Consider the following 21793-nt stretch of genomic DNA (forward strand, 5'->3'; position numbering starts at 1 on the left):
AAGAGGGGGGGAAGGGTTGGATTGGGTAATAAATTAGAAGAAATTATAAGTAGAAAATCTTGAATTAAAAAATCTTTCATACACACACACATATATATATATAAACCATCAAAAGAAAAGAAGAGTCAATAAGATTCTAAAGATAGATTGCAACTTCTAACTTTTGCTGCTCGATAACCACAATGCAAGATGACAATATGAACAACAATTGGGATATGCACATTCTAGTTTCATAGAATTGCATAAGACAAACACTTTTAGGATTCCAAAACATGGGAGGGCTTTCGCTGTCATCCTAAAATGTGAAACTAATCACGTAGGTACACATTATAGTCAAAAGACAAACCAAGGGTAGAACCGTCCAACAAACGAAGACCACAACAGTGTGAATTTTTAGCTTTCAATATCACATATAGGTGACGGTCACAGAGAGCAGCGACCTCAGAAAACATGGGCTTGACCTTTGGGCTTTTACACAAATAGTCAGTTCCCATTACACCTATAAACAACTAAAACGACAAAACCACCTCATAAAGACAAAATTTACCCTCTGTCCTTCACGTTGACCCTACTCCGCTTTCCTTAAAGCTTCGCACAATTAATGTGTCCTCTTCCGTCATTCCCTCATTCCTCCAGCCCCATTTTCGTCCATTCGTAAAAATGTCCCGCACCCTCGCTACTGCCGCCTGGCTCGTCTCCCTCTCCTTTCTTCTCCCAACATTTCAAATTTGCCAGGTCATCGCCCCCCCCAAGTAACAACCAAATATGTAGAATCTCTTGTTCTCTACTTCCGGTTTCTCATGGACCATCGCAGCCCTCCAATTGGAACGTCCAACGTCTCTATTTACTCAGCAAAAGATGAGGGAAACAAATTTTAGTATCCAATCAACTGAAACGCAATTACTATTATGATAAAATCAAGTTTCTAAGTTAATTATTTTCATAATATGTTTGTTAAGTTTAACTTGAACTCAAATCAACGAAAATTCAGTTTGATAATTACACGTAAACGTCGTTTGAATTTGGCTTAAATAACTTTGAATCTGAAAATTACTTCAAGCAAGCTTCAAGACCAAACTATGCTTTAAAAAGGTTTTTGACTGTAATTGACTCCATGACAAAGTGTCGTTAAGTCTAATCAATCGTTGAAATTGATTACATAAGATGCTTATATTCAAAAATTTCTGGCTTATATTTAAAATATTTTTACTTTAACAAGTTTGAATGGTATGTAATGGTACACGTTTAACACTACTCATTTAGTTTGACCGATAATTGATAATCAGGTCTCACACAAATTGGTATTAAGCCGAATTACATACAAGTATTAAAATGTGTATTTAAATCCATTCAAAAAAAAAAAAAATCCATTCCTAACTCAGCCATTTTCATTGATTGGATGGTCCATGGTACACCCCAAGTCCGTCCCCTACATCCCCAAAATTTTCTCTCTCTACAAAAATAAGACAGAACAACACAACAAGAAGTCTTCCTCTTTCCTCTTTCATCGATCCACCCTTTTCCCTTTCTCTCTCTCTCTCTCTCTCTCTACACTCCCATTAATTAAATTTTTAAAAAAAAAACCAAAAAGCCAATAAAAAAAAAAGCAGAAAAAAAAGAAAAGAAAAACACGCACAACACACAGTGGCCCTCTCTCTTTGTCTCTCTCATACTCATATTCTCTCTTTCAAACTTTGTACTACTACAAAACAGCAGCAGTCAGTACTAACTATTTTTCTAGGGGTAGTATATTTGACTTACCTCACTCACTCCACTCCCCAACAACAAAATCTCACGCACTACTGCGTGTTTTTCCCCTACACATTTTTTTTAAATTTTTTTTTTAATTTTTAACATAACTGAAAAGAAATTTGTGCCGAAACCAAAAGAAAAGCTTCGCTCTCTAGAATTCGGCCTTGCTTCTTGCTTTCTCTGCTTCTCTCTCTCTATATCTATATCTATACATTCAAAGGTAGATAAATATATAGATAGATACAGGAGGAGTTGTGGGGGGAGTGAGGGGGGGAGGGAAATGAATCGAATGTGATGGGAGGGGGATTTTCGCAGCTGTTTCCATGTTTCAACCCGGCGGTGGACGGGCGGGGTGAGCCGGAGGTTCTGTTTACTGCCACCGAACCGCTCGACGAAACCCTAGGTCACTCATTCTGTTACGTCCGGTCTTCTGCCCGCTTCCTGTCCCCTACTCATTCCGATCGCTTCGTTTCGCCTTCGCAGTCCCTCCGGTTCGACGCCGAGCAGGTTCCGAAGCAGTCCAGACCCGCTGGTTTGCCACCGGAGACCGGTTTTAGAACGATTTCGGGGGCTTCCGTCAGTGCCAACACTTCCACTCCTCGGACTGTCCTCCAGCTTGACAATATTTACGACGATGCCACTGCCACTGAGATTAGTAATACGACGACGTCCGCTGCCGCTGCTGGTGCTGGTGCGGGGAGTAGTAGTCTTCTAGGTTTTAGTGCTGGCGTCAAGGGGAGTGTTGTTAATGGTTTTGAGAGTACGTCGTCCTTCAGCGCTTTGCCTTTGCAGCCGGTGCCACGTGGCGGAGCCGGAGAACCTTCGGGTCAGATGGAGCGGGCATTTTTCATGTCCGGTCCGATCGAGCGCGGGGCACTCTCGGGTCCGTTGGATAGTACCGGAGGAGGCTCCGATGGAGGTAACAGAGTCCCATTCTCGGCGCCCTTGGGGGGTATGTATGTGAAAAAGAAGAGGAGGAAGGGCATTTCGGGGATTCGGAAGGCATTTTACAGGAACTTCCCAGAAAAAAAGCGACCGTGGGTGGTGCCCGTGCGAAACTTCGTAGGTGGCCGGAAGGATGTCTCCGGCGGCGGCTCCGGTGAGCCGGAGATGCCGTGTGACAGCAATGTGCAGTGGGCTCTGGGGAAGGCGGGGGAGGATCGGGTACACGTGGTTGTTTCGGAGGAGCTGGGGTGGTTATTTGTCGGGATTTATGATGGGTTTAACGGCCCTGATGCGCCTGAATTTTTGATGAGTAATTTGTACAAAGCTATGTATAAAGAGTTAGAGGGTTTGTTTTGGGATAATGAAGACACTAGTAGTAGTACTCAAGAAGTTACTTTAACTGCAGAAAATATAGCTTCTGTGGAGGATTCGAACGACCCATTGAGTTCGAATCAGTTGGTAGAGGGCAGAGCTGTGGGGAGGGTTACGGAAATAGAAGAAGGTGAAAGTGAGTCAAATTTAGACGAGGCTACTAGTAGGGCATCAGTTAAGAGGGTGACTTTCCAATCAGGGGAGATCCAGGTTAGGAGGAGGAGATTATGGGAATTTCTGGCAGAAGAGGATCCGGAAGACGGACTTGATCTTTCGGGTTCAGATAGATTTGCATTTTCAGTTGATGATGCAATTAGTGTTAGCAACGCTGGATCAGCAGTCAGTAGAAGATCACTGTTATTGTCGAAATTGAAGCATGGATTGTTGATTAAGCACAAGGAGAGTGGGAGTTTGTTTCCTTGGAAGTTTGGTTTGGCCGGAAAAGAGAAGCAGGAAGTGGAAGTAGAGGAGAATCGAGTGGCAGAACAGATTAGTAGTAGAAGTGGGAGAATGCGGAAGGTGGGACCTGTTGATCATGACTTGGTGTTGAGGGCAATGTTGAGGGCTCTTGAAGTGACTGAGCATGCATATTTGGATATGACCGATAAGGTTCTTGATCGGTATCCAGAGCTTGCACTGATGGGCTCTTGTTTATTAGTGGCGTTGATGAGGGATGAGGATGTATATGTGATGAATGTAGGTGACAGTCGTGCAATTGTGGCACAGTATGAGCCTGATGAAGTTAGCTCCAGTGCACAATTGAAAGTTCCAGGTGGCAGTGGGTCAAATTCGGAGGGAGGTATATTTGATGAATTAGCAGATGCCACTGAAAGAGAGACTGAGGTGGCAAATGAGGCTTCTTTTCAAGCTATGAAGTTGACGGCATTGCAGTTGTCCACTGATCACAGCACTAGCATTCAGGAAGTAAGTGTTTGTAATTTTTTTTTAAAATCTCTTCACTAATGTATTAGCTTTTTATCGCTATTTTGTTGTCACTCAGTGAATAACAATCTCTTTCAGTTGTGCTCCTCTGGCAGTTGCTTGCATAGTTTGTTATGGCAGGGATTAGGATACTTGAATCTAAACATTATTTAGTTTATACTTGTAGTGCTAGCTAGAAGAATTGGCAGTACCCTTTTTTTCTTTAGCTGAATTTCATCTTTGCTGACTAGTAGGATTCAATCTGCCTTCCTATTTTAGTTTCCATTTTGTTTTAATGTGCTTAGAGCAGTATCTCTGAGCATAATAAACCATCAACGTGGCAGATGTTTAATGTACACTGCTAGCAGAATGTCTGAGGCAATTAGCTTTTCTGTGAGAGTAGTGAGGTTTGTTGTGCGGCTGTTGTGCCTGTGAAGAAATTATTGACTGTATCAGGAAGGTGCAAGTTTTTTGGTTGTGAGTTTTTAAGTACTGCAAATGTAAATTGAGTGTAAGAACAAGTCAATTTGATTGGTAAGGGTTCTGAATTGATGATTTGGTTGCTTGAGTTCAAGCTTCTGAATGGGTGATCAGGAAGTTACCCTTTGTCTCTTTCAGTGTTACCTTTTATCCACTCTCATCTTCAGATTATTCAATTGCAAAAGAAAACAAGAAAATAGAGCCAGCTTCTGACAGCTAGTTTCCTTGTCCTTGTTTGGACTATTAGTTGGTGGCCAACTTTATTAAACACCCATGATCTGTTTGACTAATACTGAACTATGAAATATTACATTAAGTCCTAGAATATGTTTTCTAACTTGATCTTGCAAATACAGCTTGTCTTTCCTTTTCATTTTAGCCCATTATCACATGAGATCTCTAGCTTGTAGTAGCTTTGCTGGTGGGTCCTTCAGAGTATGTATCTTGTTTGAATTGAAGAAGAAGAACAACTGATAAATGAGCAATTTTTTTGGTTTTTGATGTTTTAGTTATAGTGATTTAGGGCCTCATGCAGTGAGGTTCTTATATTTATAGCGTCTACAAGGAGTCCTCTATTTTTCAATTCCAATTTGTATGAACCACTGGAAAGCAACTCTGTATATACTATACACCGTGCACCACTTCTACAAGCACCTGGTTTGTATTTAGAGTCAGTGTGAAAGTGACTTGTTGATTGAGGACAAGGTGACTACATTAATTCACCTTGTGGATGGATTTAAATGAGGCAATAATATCACTATCTTGCTTATTTTTTATTTCCAAATATCATGAATGTAAATCAAAGGTGGTTAGAAATTGCGAAGACCAAATTATGGTTAATTTTTTAATTTGTCATGAATCTCTTCCTTATCCGATTAGCATGCTGCAAAGCCTCTACTTCTCGGTACAGGAGTCAACTTTGCAAATATCATCTTTTCTTTGTTGTTTTCAATGGCTTGGTGAAGTACAATAGCTGCTGTAGGCAATGCATGGGTAATACTCTATGTTAACTATTATGATTGAAATCTTCAAGTTATGATTGCAGTAAGCAATGCATTGGTGTTATTTTGTGTGTCCATACTTTTACAAGAAAGTCAGCAACAACGGTTTTTGGCTGTTTTACATAGTATATATCTGTATAATTTGTCCAGTCTAGATGATAGTATGATACATTATCTTCATATCTGTTATTGGGCAAACTTACGGTAAGAATGGACCTTTCTCTTTCTGTGCAATATTATACAATCTCTTTGTGGGGCCTTCCCCCTCTATGCAATATCAGAGGACCTTTCAGGCTTTTTAAACTATTATTCATGTTTTGAGTCATAGTCCTGTTGCAAGATAGAGAGACAGTACTCCTTTCAATTTCCTGTTCTCCTATTTGACTGAGATATCAATTATATGACAGTAAACCTCTAATTTATGATTTACTAGTTTCTGTGGAAGTATTCCATTCTTACCTTTAGTGTTTTTAGTACATTACGAATCTTAACATTTGAAGTTGGTCTATTTAGAGATAATAGTTTTGGGACTACTATGGGCAATAAAAAAGAGATGACAAGATTACGATACTCTGCATGCACTTAATATCATTTGCATGTTGGGTACTGGATGGCAACTTTTCCATTTTATCTACAAATTGCATTGCTCAATATCATGTTCATCCTTTTTGCAAGTTTATTGTGCATGCAGTTATTTATTTTGTGAAGTTGCCTATCCTGGACCCTTTTCATGGGATAAGCGCATGATTCAGTCCCTCCCTCATCCCCCGCACCAGAAAGGGGGGGGGGGGTAGTCTGATTTATGCAGTTTAAGGTATTAACATGGGATAATATTCATTTCATTTGCTTGTTTGATGTTGCATTCATTGTCCTGTTCCTGCTTTTTTTGCTTTCATTTTTTTTAATCCTGTTTCTGTTTAATAGCATTTGATTATCTTTTTCTACTATCTAAACTCAAAAGCATTCTAATTATGATTTTGTAACCTGTCCTTGGAGTTTGTGAATGGATTCTTTTCTTCTGACTTGTGTCAGGAAATCATTAGGATCAAGAATGAACACCCTGATGACAACAATTGCATTGTCAATGATAGAGTTAAAGGTCGTTTAAAAGTTACCCGTGCATTTGGAGCTGGTTTCCTTAAGCAGGTTTGCTTTTAACTTCTGTATTTTGCAGTTATTATCTGTGCTCTAATCATGTCCATCAGAATAAAGATGAGAGTTGTTAGAAACTTGTTTGGCATACTGTACATGGTCCAGTTTAAGGTCACTTTATAACTTTAGTTTCCTTCGGAGAGAGGCACTTTCCAAGTATTTATGAAGCGAGCAAAAAGGAGAACTCCAGATCATGATTGACGTCAATGGGTACTGTTTTCATGTACTATCTGTCGAATTTCACTACTAATCTGTCATCTTATCTGCTGTCATCCTCTCCATATTGAGCAATATATCCAATCGACTATTCTCTCTGTCCTTTGTGAAACATTGTTCTCCTCCCCCTCCCTTGAAAACACCATTGGCAAAAACATCCTGACTGGATACTAACAATCTTTGTTTCGAATTGTTGCAATGACTAAAAGATGGAAATTTAGAAATCTTTAAACTTTGAGATTGGGTTTTTTTCTTTTTCTTCTTAACTGCACCACGAACACCTGGAAATGTGAAGCATCCTGATGCACGCTTATGTAGTAATGTATGCCAACGGCATACTATCACTCATTTTATATCTTGGACATTGTTTTAATATGCGTTGCTAGTCTGAATAACATTTTGAGATGTCTGTTTCTGCAGCCTAAGTGGAATGATCCCTTACTGGAAATGTTTCGGAATGACTACATTGGAACTGCTCCTTATATCTCCTGTTCACCTTCTCTTCGGCACCATAAACTGTGTCCCAGAGATCAGTTTTTGGTCCTGTCATCTGATGGATTGTATCAGTACTTGAGCAACCAGGAAGTGGTTTCTTTTGTTGAAAATTTCATGGAGAAGTTTCCAGATGGCGACCCTGCTCAGCACCTGATAGAAGAGCTTTTGTTACGTGCAGCTAAAAAAGCAGGTATATTCACTCTGCTTGCCCTGATAGAAGTTGGTATTAAAACTTTTTATTGATTCCGTCAAAAGCAGCGAATTTTCTTTTTAACATTGACACATCATGGGAGTAGCATGGGGACTCGAGGAAAGATATGTTTGCTAAACTCCTCTTTAAACTTGGTTTATCTGGCTTGTCTGCTGTCAATATATGTGAAATTATTGATGCAGTCTGGATTATAGGTTTTGGAAACTTTGAAGGTTGCTAATTATTGGTGGGTAGTGTCCAACTCCTTTCTGTATTGTACTATGAATTGCAATCTTTGTCCTTCAAACCATCCTGAGAACACTTTATCAACAAGGGAAAAAATACATTGTGGACTAAGTTGGTGTTAAACTTACTGTAAATTAGGACAGGTTTCATTATAGAGCTATTTGATCTTTGCAAATAGTGAATCCAACAATTAATTGGATGATATTACTAAAAACAGTTTCCTACTTTTTCACAAGTAATCATTATGTAAATTTAAGTACTTACTAGGCAATCATGCATCACATGTGTGAAAGAGTTCTTTTTGAAATGGTTTTATGTGTTATCAAATTTTGGCCTGCTTCCATTTCCCAACTTCACCCTCCCTTCTCCACCGAATAACGGTGGCAGGTGCTTAGATATGCAAGTTTTGCCACTAAATGCCCAAAAAGTTTATGATCACTATAACAGTGGCGGAATTTTATCACAAGACCGTATGAAGTTACAAAACTAATCCATGTCATTGTTTTACGTGATCTTGATATTACTCAGTCTGGTATTTACCCGTGCAGTAGATTTTTAAGCCCCCTCACAAAAATAACTTCTCCTCTATAAGGAAATAGCACATGAGCCATCTCCTGGAAATAATAATGTTTCCTTTAGCATCAGGTGTTGGGCCTGGATTCTTGTTGTTCACTCCTGCGATGTTCTTTTGCTGCATATGCTTTGTAGCTTAATACAAGAGTTGCGCATCCTCTTAATGCATGAGAAAACATCTAGGCCAGCATAGTAAGGATAGAATTCTCTTTTGTCTGCAGGAATGGATTTTCATGAACTACTGGACATCCCCCAAGGTGATCGGAGGAAGTACCATGATGATGTCACTGTGATGGTGATATCACTTGAAGGAAGAATTTGGAAGTCATCAGGAAAATACCCTTGAGTTGGCATAACTGGTAGAATCTCTAAATGGTCTGTGTCTCTAGAGCTTCGATCCTCCGGCTGTGTTGACAGCAGGGATTAGGGAAGTTTAAGAACCAATTTTCTTGGTTATCAAATTATAAGCATAGAGTTCGTGGGGAATCCTGAGAGCAGGATCATCAATGCTCAAAGCAATGTGAAAAAAATGGGTCAGGGAAAGGTATAGAAATTTTTGTAGTTGGGACCGCTGGAAAGTGCTTTTAGGCAACAAAGTAACAGGAAAATTTCTTTTCCTTCTCTTTTTTATTTGGTTCTAAATTTTGCATAGATGCACGATATGTGATTCATTGTGTATCTCTTCGTTTCGCATTTTAGCGCCAAAAGCTGTGTTTGTAAGATGGTGGGTTGGGGAGGGGTTTAGAACAGTACTTAGATCCGCTATAGTCAAAAGGCGAGAATTTGTAATTTTGGAGGTGGGGCTTCCACCTATGCGGCTTATAAATAGAAATATTTTACCCAAGATGTGTCTGTAAAATTCAGCAACGTTGCAGACCACTTGAAGAAACAGTACAGTTGTTGGTGTTTTGCCCCTTAGGAGCAAAATCCTGATGCTACAAATCACAGCAAAAACTCTGGCTTACTTTTATGGTAAAACAACCTGGGCATTTTTTTTTTTTTTTGACAAATTTGCACTAATAACCAATGGTAACAGGGGCTGTGGTTCTCGTACATAAAAATATGCATGCAGGTTTAGCACTCCAGTTTCAGTTGGTTCATTCGATGATGGCTTCTTCCTCCATATATATAGGGTTGAGTGAAACTAGACTTTCGGCATAAATTCGACCTTCAAGCAAGGTTGAGGACTCGAAAATGTCATGCTCCTTGAGTTCTGCTGCTTCTAGTTCATCCGGGAGGAGAGGGCATGAAATCAACCGCCCGGATCTACTCTCCAGAAGAAGTTGCTTGTCATCCTTCCAAAGGCAGAGCGGACGACGAATTCCAATTGTAAAAGGCCCCAGGGAGAATTTCTTCGTCCAAGACTCTTCAACCCCGTACTCCATCATTACCCATATATCAATGACCTGCGGAGGGGCTGGGTGCTCCTCCGACAAGGAGGTGCATAAAATCAAGGCCAAGGAATCATTTAAGCTAACAAAACTGGGTTCTTTGTTTTCAACAAGACCCAAATCTCCAACACAACTAGGAGGGTAGTGGATCACATCAAACACCTCGGCCCTCATATCAAAAGAAAGGATACAGTCAGTGTCACAGGGTTGAGCCAAGGCATGCCAGGCACGCCAGTGGAAGCGTCCCTGAAATAACAGGTTGCATCGGGCAAAACAATGATAGAAGGGCAAGATCACATCTCTTAATTCTCTCCAAGAATTTGTGTTGAGAGAGTATAGTTCAGCTTGGTATTGACGGTCAGGCCTATACTCTATAGGTTCCCAATACAGAATCCTAACAACCTTGTAATCATTGGTGGATGAGTCAAATCCGATTCCTACACCATCTGTCATAGGACGATAATTTTCAGGGCATCCGAAGGGGCTGGGAGGAAGTTTCCTCAGTTCACGAGTGGCAGGATTGCAGAGATATATGTCCATGCCATCGGTAATGCAAACGATGCCATTGCATGGACCAATCAAGTGGGCAGCTTCAAGATTGCGATGGTAGAACCAGGTAACTTCTATAGGTGGGCGAAGACATATAGATAGAGATTTTTCTGCTTCATCATTGTTGGAATGGAAGGATATCACGGTTTGGTTCTCGTGCTCGATGCAGCGCTTGAGCATGACATGCTTATTATTCCCGGGACGCCTCAGATGCATATCAATGAAGGAGGGGCTTTTGATCAAACCACACCAAGCTTTACAAACACATCTGATTTTCAACAGGGATTTGACGGGCAATCTCGTGAGGATCTCCATCATCACTTCCTCGGGCAGGTCCATCCTACAATCTTGGTGGAAGCGTTTTCCTATACCATGTATATAAGTCTGTTGATTGTTGTGTTTCTGAAGGGGAAACAAAGAGGTTAATATTGGTGGGCGGGTCTTAGCGCGGGTGTGTTTCTTTTTTCCTTCAAAATATGTACGAGGAATGTCCAGCAAACTATAGGGTAGACTTTTGCTTGAAAATTTGTATGTACTTTACATATGGATGGTCATTAGCTCCGGAATTTGTCCGAGGAAGGATTTCTGTTACATTTGGATGGTCTTTTCCATGTCAAACTACTCTTAGCTTTCCATTCTAAATCCTAATGGAACTAAAACACGCCTAATTTCCCTTTGATTCCGATAGAACCTTCAAATCCTCCAGACTCCTCTCTACTTTGTCTGCTTTCCAACTGTTAATCTTTCCGGCCAAAGCTCTTTCGTGCTCTCTACCTTTTTTTTAAAAAAAAAAAAAAAAAAAAAAATCTGGGGTGCTCTTTCATATCATAAGCATGGAGTTCGAGAAAATCCTGGAGTAGGATCATCAATGCTCAAGCAGAGTGAAAAAACTGGGTCCGGGAACTTTTGTAGTTGGGAATGCTGGGATGTGCTTTTAGGCACTAACTAACAGGAAAATTTTTCTTCTCACCCTTTCAATGCTCAAGCAAAATGAGCAAACCAAGCATGTTTTCGTAGTACTAAATGTTTCTTACGATGCCAAGTAAATACTCCCATCTCCCAGCAAGAAATTCAGAAAAAAAAAAACTAGACAAAGAAAAGAAAACTTGGATTATAGACAGAATTACTTTACCAAGTTGTCTGCGTAAAAATTTAGTACAGTTGCAGGGCCACTTAAGAGCAAGTACAGTTGATCTTTGCCCCTTCTACCTAAATAAGCATAATCCTGATACTACAAGTTACAATAACGCCTCTGGCTTACTTAGACTAGAGTAATTTGAGAAAATAAACTTGCACTCTGTCAGGCATAGCAGCATGGATAAAACTATAGTTATGGCAATTAGTACACCTAAGCTATCGAGGCAAGTGATGCAGCCCTCGAATGCACCCAGGATATCACATCTTCTCGAGTTGCCACAAAGAGGCCTGCTTTATCTTCCCTTAGTTTAAAAGGAGCAGCAAGCTTCTCCGCATGTGAAGCAAATGCGTTGGCCAAACCTTGAGAGTACTTGTGACTTCCTGCTCCAGTGCTTGCAGATAGCACTTCTGGCAATGCCTCTCGGCGCTGGACAAGTTTTGTTAAGGTTTGCATCCATTCTTCCAATGCAGTATGTGCTGCACCAACGGAGAGTGATCGGACATTTAATCGCCATTCCTCCTCAGTCCTAGTATGTAAACCTGGGTATAATCCATACATTGTCCCCAAATAAAGAAGCTCATGAGCTCTCTCTCGGAGATTTCTGTTCCGACAAATATCAATCAAGCAATTACAGAAAGGCCTCCTTGCATCAACAGCAGTGTTGCTGAGTATTCCTTTGAATTCCTGCTTCACATTCTCAAACTTAGTATCTTCTTCTTCCAACGACTTGATAAAGGCAACCAAATTTTGGTTAGCCTTATGTAAACACGCAAGGACCTTGTTTGCATCTTCACCTTCACAGTAGGACACGACGGACAGCAAACACCCACAAAGCCTATCATCTGGTTTGATACCACCACCATCGACTGAACTCTCAAACACCTGAACCAAATCGTCAATTCTCTTCGCTCTTCCTAGGCACTGAATCAAACATGTACATCCCATGACATTGAGCTCAACACCCTTGTCGGACATCTCCTCAAACATCCTCATTGCCTTGTCAGCATTCCCACCACTGCCATATATATTAAGCATCGCAGTATAGCTCCAGCTGTCCGGTTTACGGCTTTCAGATCCCTTCATATCCTCAAACAGACTCTCAGCCTCTTCTTCCAACCCAAGATCAGCACACATGCTCAACAAAGAATTATACAATATGAAATCCACAGGCCATCCATTCAATCTCATCCGATCCCAGAGCTCCAAAGCATCTTTAGCCCATCTTGCCTTCCCATAAATCCTAATCAATGCTGTTAGCGTCTTTTCATTCGGGGTAATCCCTGAATCCAACATTTCCTCAAACAAACTCCTAGCCAGTCCAGGCTTCCCGGCCTTACCCATTGCTTCCAGTAGTGTATTATACACAACTAAATTAGGTTGTACCCCAACTGACTTCATTTCTTCCAAGACATACCTTATACCATCATAATCCCCTGCTTCACCGAACACCTTCCCCAACACAGCAAAAGCAACAGGATCAGGCTTCCAACCACTAGCCCTCCCTCTCTCATACAAACTCATCACCTCCTCAACCTTCCTCAGCTTTGCGTAAACATCAAGAACAGCAGAGTAAGTCACCTCATCAGGCATGAGCCCAGTTTTATACATCCTCTCAAACCACTGGACCGCCTTATCGAAAAGATTACATCTTTTTGCACAAGTGATGATAGTAGAATAAGTAATATTATCAAGCTCAACCCCATTTTCAATCATCTCATTAGCAAGATTCTCCATGTGCTGAAACTGCCTGCCAAACCTCAAAGACTTCATTGTTACATTATAAAAGATTGTTTCTAGAGGAAACAAATTCAGGGTCTTAATCCAATTGAAAAAAAGAAGAGTCTTTTGCCAACTTCTCAAACTGTTGAGCACCAGCAGGGCATTATCTCTATTGGGTGGATGTGGGATTTCTTCAAGAATTGCCTGAAAAGCAGCGTCATCAGCAGGGTGACAATCATTGAGTTTCTTGGCGAAGTGTTTGAGGTCTCTGATTTGAGGATTGTAGGAATAAGAAGAGCGCTTCTGGCGTTGGAGAGAGAGGACAGACGGCTTTGGCTTTGTGGGATTGACCCATATGGACTTAGGTTTGGATAAGAGTTGATGGGATTCATTTGGTTGGTCAGAGAGAATGGTGTTGGAGAGAGGCTTCAGCTGCTCGGATAAAGATGGGGTTTTTCTCTTTTTGGATTCTGCTTTTCCTGGAGCAGTTTTTGGAGGAGATTTGGATGAAGTGCAAAAAATGGTGAACCTTTTGGTGGAGATTCGTAATGGAGAGGCGGTGAAATGTGGGGGCTGATTTTTGTCTGAAGGATATGATACGTTGCAGTGGTGAACATCTACAACTGCTGAGAGTTTTGCAGCCATGGCGAAATGGGGAGGGGAGGTGACGCGGGGTGTTGGTTTCTGGGAAGATGGAGGTTTGGGTTTAACCAAAGGAACATCTATCTATTCATTTCATGCTTGACAGTCTTAACAATGACATGGATATTTTTTTGGTTTTGGGAGACCTTATCCGGTGACAGTCAGGTGATTCTCCGAATGTAAGCCCTAACAATAAAAGCTTTACAAATAAAAACATTAGCGGTAAGATTAGGAAAAAGATGTTCCATTAAAAGGGGTTGGGAGTAATGATTATTAATGGAAGAGGAACTGTTGACATAGGAAAATGATAGCCAAAATAAATTACTGACTTAAAAAAAAGATTTCAAAAGCTGTGGAGGATCTAAAGTGGGAGGGAATGGTAGGATAAATGTTGGTCAAAGAAAACCATGTATGCAAAGTTGTTGAATTCCCGAAAGATGAAGAGTAGGGAATTATTCAAGTATACAGAGATTTCAAATTTGCATGGAGATTGGAGTGTCGAAAGAAGGATAAAACTTGGTTTCCACTAAAATTTGAAAAAGATTAGGGGTCAGAACTCAGAAGGGGAAAGGGCTACAGAGGGAAGAGTAAGGGATGGAAAAGAATTTTATTGAATTCACCAAAAAGAGCAAAAAAGATTAGAGGGATTGAAAATGGCAGAGGAACTAAAGTGTAAAGGAAGAATATGTAGTCTAAAAAAAGGAGACACAGAAAATGCGTTATAAATTCACGAGGTGGTGCTCCGTTAATTTTATGTGCTGGTAAATGGTAAAGACCGAAGGCCAGCACCTGTCCTTGGAGGATACATGCGATTTGGGATTGGGTTAAAACGTCAATGGTCTCTTTTGCTAATGCAATTTTGTTTGACCATTTCATGTATTACAGAGATTCTTTGGTGGATGCAGATTGCAATCGTTATGTTCATACGCACCAAATAATAGATGCACTAGCACAACAGAGGTTAACACTGATGCAACAATTGTAAGGAGGACTAAGATAGTAATGCATTAAATTGTGCTTGAATTTATGGGCAGCGTTATTGGTATTACAAAAATGTAGTGAAAAATCATGATATTCAATACAAGATCCTGTACTATTAATCAACCTCAGCTCCTAAGAAGGTGCAGGATGTACAAGTTTTCTTATATGATTCTCAACTCTCTTTCTGATAGAAGAATCAGGATATCGCGCTGTCACCTCAGCTGCAAACGAGAAGATGAGAGCTTTTCTGGCAGTTTCTATGTCAACACCCCGTGCCTGGAAATAGAAGAGCTGGTCCTCCTCCAGGTCACTTATAGCAGCTCCATGGGAACATTTAACGTCATCGGCAATGATCTGGAGATTAGGTTTAACATTCACGGTTGCCCTAGGTTCCAGGAGCAGGCTTCTAGTGAGTTGTCCAGCATCTGTTTGCTGAGCGAATCTGCATGATCAGTACCCAGTATGGCTGTGTAAGTGATATAACGTATCTTAAAGGTTAAGCCCGTCTTATTTGTAGCAGCCAAATTGCTTCATCGAACAAAAAACTTTGATGGAAACCAAAATAGAAATCACCATTACAATTTAGTACCCATTCCAATGCAGACAAATACTCAGGAAAAAGAATGTGATGGAACAAGATGGGCTAGGATTTTTCTTCCAGGTAACGCGTGTAGCAACGTCTTTGAGACTCTCTGTTCTAGTGCCACAGCCCACTGAAGCTCCCAAGTTAAAAAATAACATAAAATTAAATTAAAGAAGAAGAAGATAGACAGAAAGACTCTTAGTAGCATGAAGACAAGGTTGGCAGCTAACCTATAGATGCATAATTGCCCATTAAATGTTGAACTTCATGAACTTAAGATTTCAAGAAACCAGGAGGAAGGAACCTATTTGCTCAATCAAGAATACCAATTGATAACTTGAAGTTTGATAAACATCGTGAGCCACAGTAGTTTTTTCTTAAACTAGGACAAGGTGGAAAGGGAACCCAGCAGTAAGATAATTGTCAGGCCAGATAAAAACATACTCAGTAACTCACCATTTACAAAACGCACAAGGATGCATACGGAAGCAAAGAATACCTGTTGACTTGTATGTTTCCGTCAAAAACAGCCTGACCCGATGAATGGGCTACTATACACTTGTGAAGTTGGCGAGAAAATCCACGTGGATGATCCAAAATCAGTCTACTATGCAAATCTTGCATTTGAGCACCAAAAGATAAATGAAAGGTGGATAATTCTGTACTTGTCTCTGGACCATATTGCTGTACATGAACATTGTGCCGACTCAGCTTCCCTCCAGTGCTTAGCTCTATAAGCTCGTAAGTGCTAGCTGATTCCTGAAAATAAATGCATAACATTGGAAATACTCAACAAATATTAAGATTAATCAAGCTTTACAGAAAATAGAGAGAATTACATGCAAGACAGAGATGGGATGAATAATAAGTAGCACAGGTACAGTGAACTTGACATATTAGCATGGGACTGGAGAAAAAAGCCAATAAAAAAAATGAAGAAAGGATGAGGGCAACTGTATTTCAGAGCAACAAGTGTTGAACTCAAAATTTCAGACTAAAAAGGCTAACAACTTAGGAAGCTGAGATGATTACGTTGAGATTTAGGATGAGCTTTAAAAATTTCTTTCCAATCTCCAGAATGTCAAACAAAATGTTGTTAGACACTCATCCATGCCAAACCTGGGGAAGAGAATCTATTAAACACAGTAACCTGCACCCTCTAATTCAAAAATCCGTGATACAAGTTAGAAATATCTGTTGTAGAACCAACTAGTATAATTTACAAGGTCCGCTTATCAATACCTAGGCTTCATGATTTGGAAGAGCGATTACCCAACACAATATAATTGTGCATATGTTTTGCTAAACTAGGCACGATGCTAACCTGCCATCTGGGGATCTGAATTCTTATCCTATCTCTCCTGTCATTCCAAACCATAACGCTAGCCAACCTCTCCGATCATGGAAAAAGTACTATTCTTCCTTGATTGGATAAATGGCAAACTACTTATTTGGAGCAGAATATTTCAGTGAACAAGCCTTGTGTCCACTTGATATGGTCCTTGTGTAAAATCAAAACAGCCAAGCTAAAATTCGATAACACCTACCCAAGAAAATATATATATCTCTAAATATCTATCCTCAATTTAACAGGTTAAATTAATCTTCCACTCGTTTAGACAACATAGATGCAGATTACATGTACTGCAGTGCATTTATTAACAACAAATTTATGGAAAGAGTTGCACTAACAGCATGCCAAGATAATAATCATAATAGTGTAGTAGAATTTAAAGATTTACCTGTCGAACGGACGTCCACTTGATATGAACAGCATTCAAAGACTGAGTTTGAATGTAAGAATGACTGACCTTAGCCCCTTCCCCAACAACAACATCCACCACTGAATTAGTCCAATAGCACTTATCCCCATCCCCTCCCACATACTCCTCAACTATACCAATCTCCCCTCCCTTTTCCACCAACACCAACACCCTCGGGTTTGAAAGTGGCAAACTCTTCGACACCTTTTCACTCCCTTCAACAGAAAAATACCTCAAATGCAATGGTTTCTCAACTTGACAATCCTCAGGCACGTATACTAAAATCAAGTCAGGTGCACCAACACCGTTCAATGACCAAAACAAATCCCCTTGAAAACTGGACACATATTCAGACACCCTTTTCAATATAGCCTCAGAATTCAGGGTTGACAACCCTCCAACATAAACCCCATTAGGCAAATCCGACAATAAAGACAACGAATTTACAGCAAAACCGTCCACTATAGACAAATTGGGCAAAAGGGTCTCCGCAGTATCAATCAAAGAAGTGAAATTCTGTTGGGATGGGGATCCAATGGGTAAAATTTTTGAATTCTTGATAAAAGAAGTATCTGTGAACCTAAAAGGCTCATCTTTTCTAGTCGGCCAAGGAGTGGAGAGAAGGGACTCTGAAGAGGAGTCTCTAATCTTCTGGAGAGGTGAAGAAGAAGCAGAAGGGATTGAATCCTCAAGAGTTTCAGCTAATTGAAGAACATAAGGGTCTGACAAGGCTGCTGAAATTGGTTTAAAAACTCCAATTTTATTTGTTTTTGGCCTGATTCCCGATATGGGCAGTGTTGGTTTTGGAAGATATGGAAACAGGTATAGAGATTGTGATGAATTAGGGGGTTTGAGAACAATAGGAGGAAAGTTTGCTAGAGCCATTGACCGAAAGATATGGGATTCTGTGTGTTGTGTGTGTTTTGTGGTGGAAGGAAGATCGGAGGAGAAGCTGCCTGCTGAATTGAAAGTGTAAAACTAGTATCCTAACAGAATAAAAGGGTGAATGGAGTCATGAACAGTGACCGCTCCCTTGTCAACACCATTAGCATGTGCACAAATTTTGAAATTTCGCCCGTAATAGGCTAAACATTTATGGAATTGTATTTGAGTTGTGCCCTGCCCAGTTCGCTCACCATCTCATGATATCTCTCTTAACACCGGTTCAAGATCATATTAGACTATGATAATCGTCTCCTATTACAATATTTCCAACTGTGAGAAGTGCAGATTTGGGTGCAAAATGAGATCGATGCCTGAAAAAACCAAATAATGTAACCATGAATGCAGTAGAACAAGGTGTTGTTCGAGAAGCTAAATATCATAGCAAAAAAAAAAAAAAGAAAATATCAGTTCAATGCAGTAGAATAACTCTTCTGTAAATTTAAATCCCTCACATTTCACAAAAATATTCAATTTGAGTGTTTTATTTCTTTTAATTGGTGCCACATTAAAATACAATAATTCTAATTAAAAGACATGAGGGTAATTTAAGGATAAAAAAAATTAAGATGAAAAAAAAGTGCTCACACTTACACTCTCAAATACCAAGATTCATGCCTTTTATATAGTAATGATAATGATAATGATATCTAGTGTGTTTCTTTTTTTTCCTTAAAAATATGTACGAGGAACGTCCAGCAAAACTATAGGGTAGACTTTCGCTTGAAAATTTGTAGTATATACTTTCATAACTTCATTCGCTCCGAAATTTGTCCGAGGAATTTGGATGGTCTTATCCAAGTCAAAATACTCATAGTTTTCCATTCTGAATCCTAATGGAACTAAGGATCCGTTTGGTTGGACTGAAAATATTTTCCTAGGAAAATATTTTCCATTGAAGTCATTTTCCTGGAAAATCACTTCGTTCCCCATAATTTTCCAGTGTTTGGTTATTTAGTGAAAATATTTTCCAAATTCCTTTTTTCATAATTTTCCAGAGTTTGGTTTGTCAATGAAAATAATTTTTGATATGTTTGTTGATATGTTGCAAATGTTTTTCTACCCTCAAAACATTCATTTCATTACAAGTTATTTTTAGTTTCTATCCATTATAATCATATTATCATTTTTATAAAATATTTATTCATATTACATCATGAATTCTTAAATAGAATTATTAATGATACTAATGTATTGGCTTTTTATCTTCTTTTTAAAAAACATTAAGGGGTGAAGAGTCTCTTTATCTTCCTTTTAAAAAAACCATTACGGGGTGAAGACCAAACCAGGGGTAGTCTCTTCGACTATTACGGATCTCTCGTGGAGTCGCACCATATGGCAATTGTATTAAATCTGGATATAGTTTCAACATGGCATTGCGTACAATGGGAAAATAGAGATGTATGGTTTCAGTTGACCTATACAAGTAACCCCCAACCACTCGAAACCTCAAATTATAGCCAACTATTTGCAGAAACATTAACAATTGCTCTCTTACTGACATATGAATGGTAGGCTGTAATAATCCTCTAATGGTGAGAGTATTTAGTAATTGGAAAAATGTAGTTCGGTCCATTCTAATTTGGTCTATACAATAGGAACTACTTCCATATGAGATGCTATCCATGTAATCCTCTCTAGCTCGCTCCCTATTAACATGAGGTGGTTTAGGAATAACAACTGGAGTTTTATAGGTTTCAAGAGCTGCATATCCTGCTGCTAGGACTGAAGTGGCAGCACCAATTACAATAGCATCCTCACCATCATCACTACCGGGATCCATCTATGAAAATTTAATATAATTATTAATTGATTGCATGCATATAATCATTAATTAAGTGAACTGTGGCAACTAAAGATAGCAACATGATATCAGAAGTCGCTGCCACTATTTAGTTAGTGCCTCATGTTTAACATTGTTTAGTTAGTACCTGATGTTCAGTGAAAGTAAATGGTTTTTACATTGCTACTGTGACTTCAAATTGCATCATTAAGTTTTATACCTGGTAATAAATTTTGGAGATCATAATTTCATGACAAAGGTACAAAACTAATCAAAGTTGACTGAACTGATAAAACTACAATACAAAGACAAACTGTTTTCCTCCTTGGAAATGGAGTGGAAATTTATCCTTTTTACACTACTCAAAACTTTTTCTTGTAAAAATGATGAAGTTCAACTAAAGAATTCATTCAAAACCAAAACATCTACGGCAAACTAGTCACACTTAGGAAAAAGACGTGTAAATAAGCATTTAGGAAAAGTCTGGAATTTATGTGGAGCATTAGCTTGTGAATTTTTACTTTCACATATGATTGCCAATTAGTCAAGTAAGCCAATTAGTCAAGTAATGAACATCGGACACTGCTTTACATGATGGTTCCTCACTTGCACATTGAAGTAAAACACATAAGACAGGAAAATGAAATAACAACAATAGCAACAAGAATGAAAATCGTGACAGCCCATCTAATTCTAGCATTCCAGAACTCATTTTCTGTACATAAAAGATGTAAGATTTTGTCAAGCAAAAACTGGTTTAGACCTATATAACAACTATTCATGATGATTTTGTCAACTATTTATGAAGATAAATCCATTCGGGCATGAAAGCCCCGCAGATAGAAGTTAGGACCTGGCTCTGTTCCAGTTTTCCACAATGTGAAAAGAACATCTGAAAGCTAGTGTTTCCTGATGTCACTGGAATATCAACTGCTCTCTCTCATTGTTTGTCCTGGTCTAAAAGTTCTAGACTTATTATTTTAAATGTCTAAACAATGTGACTTTAGATTTACATGCTTCTAAAATTAGGGACATAACCTCAGATAAATGTGTACAGGTATTACTCCTTAGAAAAACAAAAACTTTTAACTTGAAAATGCCAAAATGGGACCACAATAAGGTTTTTTTTCTTGATATTATAGAAGTTGGAACTTGGCACTTGATTTTTTTTGGTTTCAAAGTTTTTGACTTATATTATTAATTAACCCCTTTTCAATCAAGCAGCTATGGCAAGAATCAGCCCGTGGCTTCACAAACTCAATGAATGCACTAAAACTTTTATAAATGGTCTCACCAGACTGTAAGAAAAACACTACCCTACCCAACCTGGATTCTGAGCAAGTTAGAGGGTCGAGACAAAAGCGCCAAGATTAATAATCATTCCAGGAATCATAAAACCCCCAAAACTTAGCAGCCAAATTAATTCATTAGCATCAATCAAATCAAAAGTAACCCTAATCAGATAAGAACAAACTAAAACAAAAGCAGCCCACAAAATTCATTCAAATCCAACTTCAAGAATCTACACCAGTAATTCTAGACATTTTTCAAAGGAAAAGGGAAGAAAAAAAACTAATAAGAGACCATCGTACCTCTGGAAATACTTAAGGAGTGTTCACCCTTGTTGGAGATGCTGTTGCAGGAACAGGGATGAGACGTCGCTGCCAGAGTCGGGATGAGCCGTTGATATTGGCTGCTTTTCAAGGAAAAAAAAATGAGAGAGAGAGAGAGAGAGGATAATTGTAGCTGATTTTTAAAAGAGAATAGCCTAATTGGAAGAGTAGCTTACCTCTGAAAGTGGGTCTTCGCCGGAGCTGGAGATGCAGCCGGCGAAGAAGGGATTGGTTTACCAATGAGATGTCGCTGGAGATGGCCGTTTATCGCTGCCGAAGAAGGGATTGGTCTGTTATCGATTGTTCTCCATTGGGGGCTGTGAAAAGAAGACCGACTTTCAACATA

General features: G+C 39.4%; 4 protein-coding genes across 5 annotated transcripts; 1 reads left to right on the plus strand and 3 right to left on the minus strand.

The window, feature by feature from the left end:
* The first annotated feature begins 1592 nt into the window (after positions 1 to 1592).
* On the plus strand, positions 1593 to 9187 carry LOC113707446 (protein phosphatase 2C 29-like). The gene is made up of 4 exons (XM_072063213.1): positions 1593 to 3993; positions 6504 to 6617; positions 7260 to 7524; positions 8565 to 9187. Exons 1-4 carry the CDS (start codon positions 2047 to 2049, stop codon positions 8687 to 8689), a joined length of 2451 nt encoding a protein of 816 aa, XP_071919314.1. The 5' UTR covers positions 1593 to 2046; the 3' UTR covers positions 8690 to 9187.
* Positions 9188 to 9365: 178 nt separating this feature from the next.
* Positions 9366 to 10660, minus strand: LOC140013647 (F-box protein CPR1-like). Its single transcript, XM_072063215.1, has one exon. The coding sequence runs from the start codon at positions 10620 to 10622 to the stop codon at positions 9441 to 9443; it is 1182 nt and encodes a 393-aa protein (XP_071919316.1). The 5' UTR covers positions 10623 to 10660; the 3' UTR covers positions 9366 to 9440.
* Positions 10661 to 11370: 710 nt separating this feature from the next.
* Positions 11371 to 13969, minus strand: LOC113706325 (pentatricopeptide repeat-containing protein At5g46580, chloroplastic-like). Its single transcript, XM_072063412.1, has one exon. It carries the CDS (start codon positions 13783 to 13785, stop codon positions 11632 to 11634), a length of 2154 nt encoding a protein of 717 aa, XP_071919513.1. The 5' UTR covers positions 13786 to 13969; the 3' UTR covers positions 11371 to 11631.
* An 816-nt stretch (positions 13970 to 14785) lies between these two features.
* On the minus strand, positions 14786 to 21793 carry LOC113706814 (protein ABCI7, chloroplastic-like). Of its 2 annotated transcripts, XR_011820496.1 has the most exons (6): positions 21624 to 21793; positions 21427 to 21527; positions 17089 to 18365; positions 15846 to 16105; positions 15353 to 15476; positions 15007 to 15205 (listed from the first exon to the last, which is right to left on the minus strand). XR_011820496.1 is itself a non-coding variant. In XM_027228833.2 (5 exons), the coding sequence occupies exons 3-5, from the start codon at positions 17992 to 17994 to the stop codon at positions 14896 to 14898; spliced, it is 1476 nt and encodes a 491-aa protein (XP_027084634.1). In that variant the 5' UTR covers positions 17995 to 18365; positions 21427 to 21527; positions 21624 to 21792; the 3' UTR covers positions 14786 to 14895. The 2 variants fall into 2 exon arrangements, 1 of the variants encoding a protein (XP_027084634.1); XM_027228833.2 differs by lacking the exon at positions 15353 to 15476 and having other exon boundaries at positions 14786 to 15205; positions 21624 to 21792.

This window comes from Coffea arabica, chromosome 8c (genome assembly GCF_036785885.1).
Source record: "Coffea arabica cultivar ET-39 chromosome 8c, Coffea Arabica ET-39 HiFi, whole genome shotgun sequence".
Lineage (NCBI taxonomy): Eukaryota > Viridiplantae > Streptophyta > Magnoliopsida > Gentianales > Rubiaceae > Coffea > Coffea arabica.

Coding starts and splice junctions, on each gene's coding strand:
- LOC113707446 (XM_072063213.1), top strand. CDS start 2,047: ATGGGAGGGGGATTTTCGCAGCTGTTTCCATGTTTCAACCCGGCGGTG. Junction 3,994..6,503: donor ACAGCACTAGCATTCAGGAA/GTAAGTGTTTGT, acceptor GACTTGTGTCAG/GAAATCATTAGGATCAAGAA. Junction 7,525..8,564: donor ACGTGCAGCTAAAAAAGCAG/GTATATTCACTC, acceptor TTTTGTCTGCAG/GAATGGATTTTCATGAACTA.
- LOC113706325 (XM_072063412.1), bottom strand. CDS start 13,785: ATGGCTGCAAAACTCTCAGCAGTTGTAGATGTTCACCACTGCAACGTA.
- LOC140013647 (XM_072063215.1), bottom strand. CDS start 10,622: ATGGACCTGCCCGAGGAAGTGATGATGGAGATCCTCACGAGATTGCCC.
- LOC113706814 (XM_027228833.2), bottom strand. CDS start 17,994: ATGGCTCTAGCAAACTTTCCTCCTATTGTTCTCAAACCCCCTAATTCA. Junction 16,106..17,088: donor AGTGGACGTCCGTTCGACAG/GTAAATCTTTAA, acceptor ATTTATTTTCAG/GAATCAGCTAGCACTTACGA. Junction 15,206..15,845: donor GGAAACATACAAGTCAACAG/GTATTCTTTGCT, acceptor CTGATCATGCAG/ATTCGCTCAGCAAACAGATG.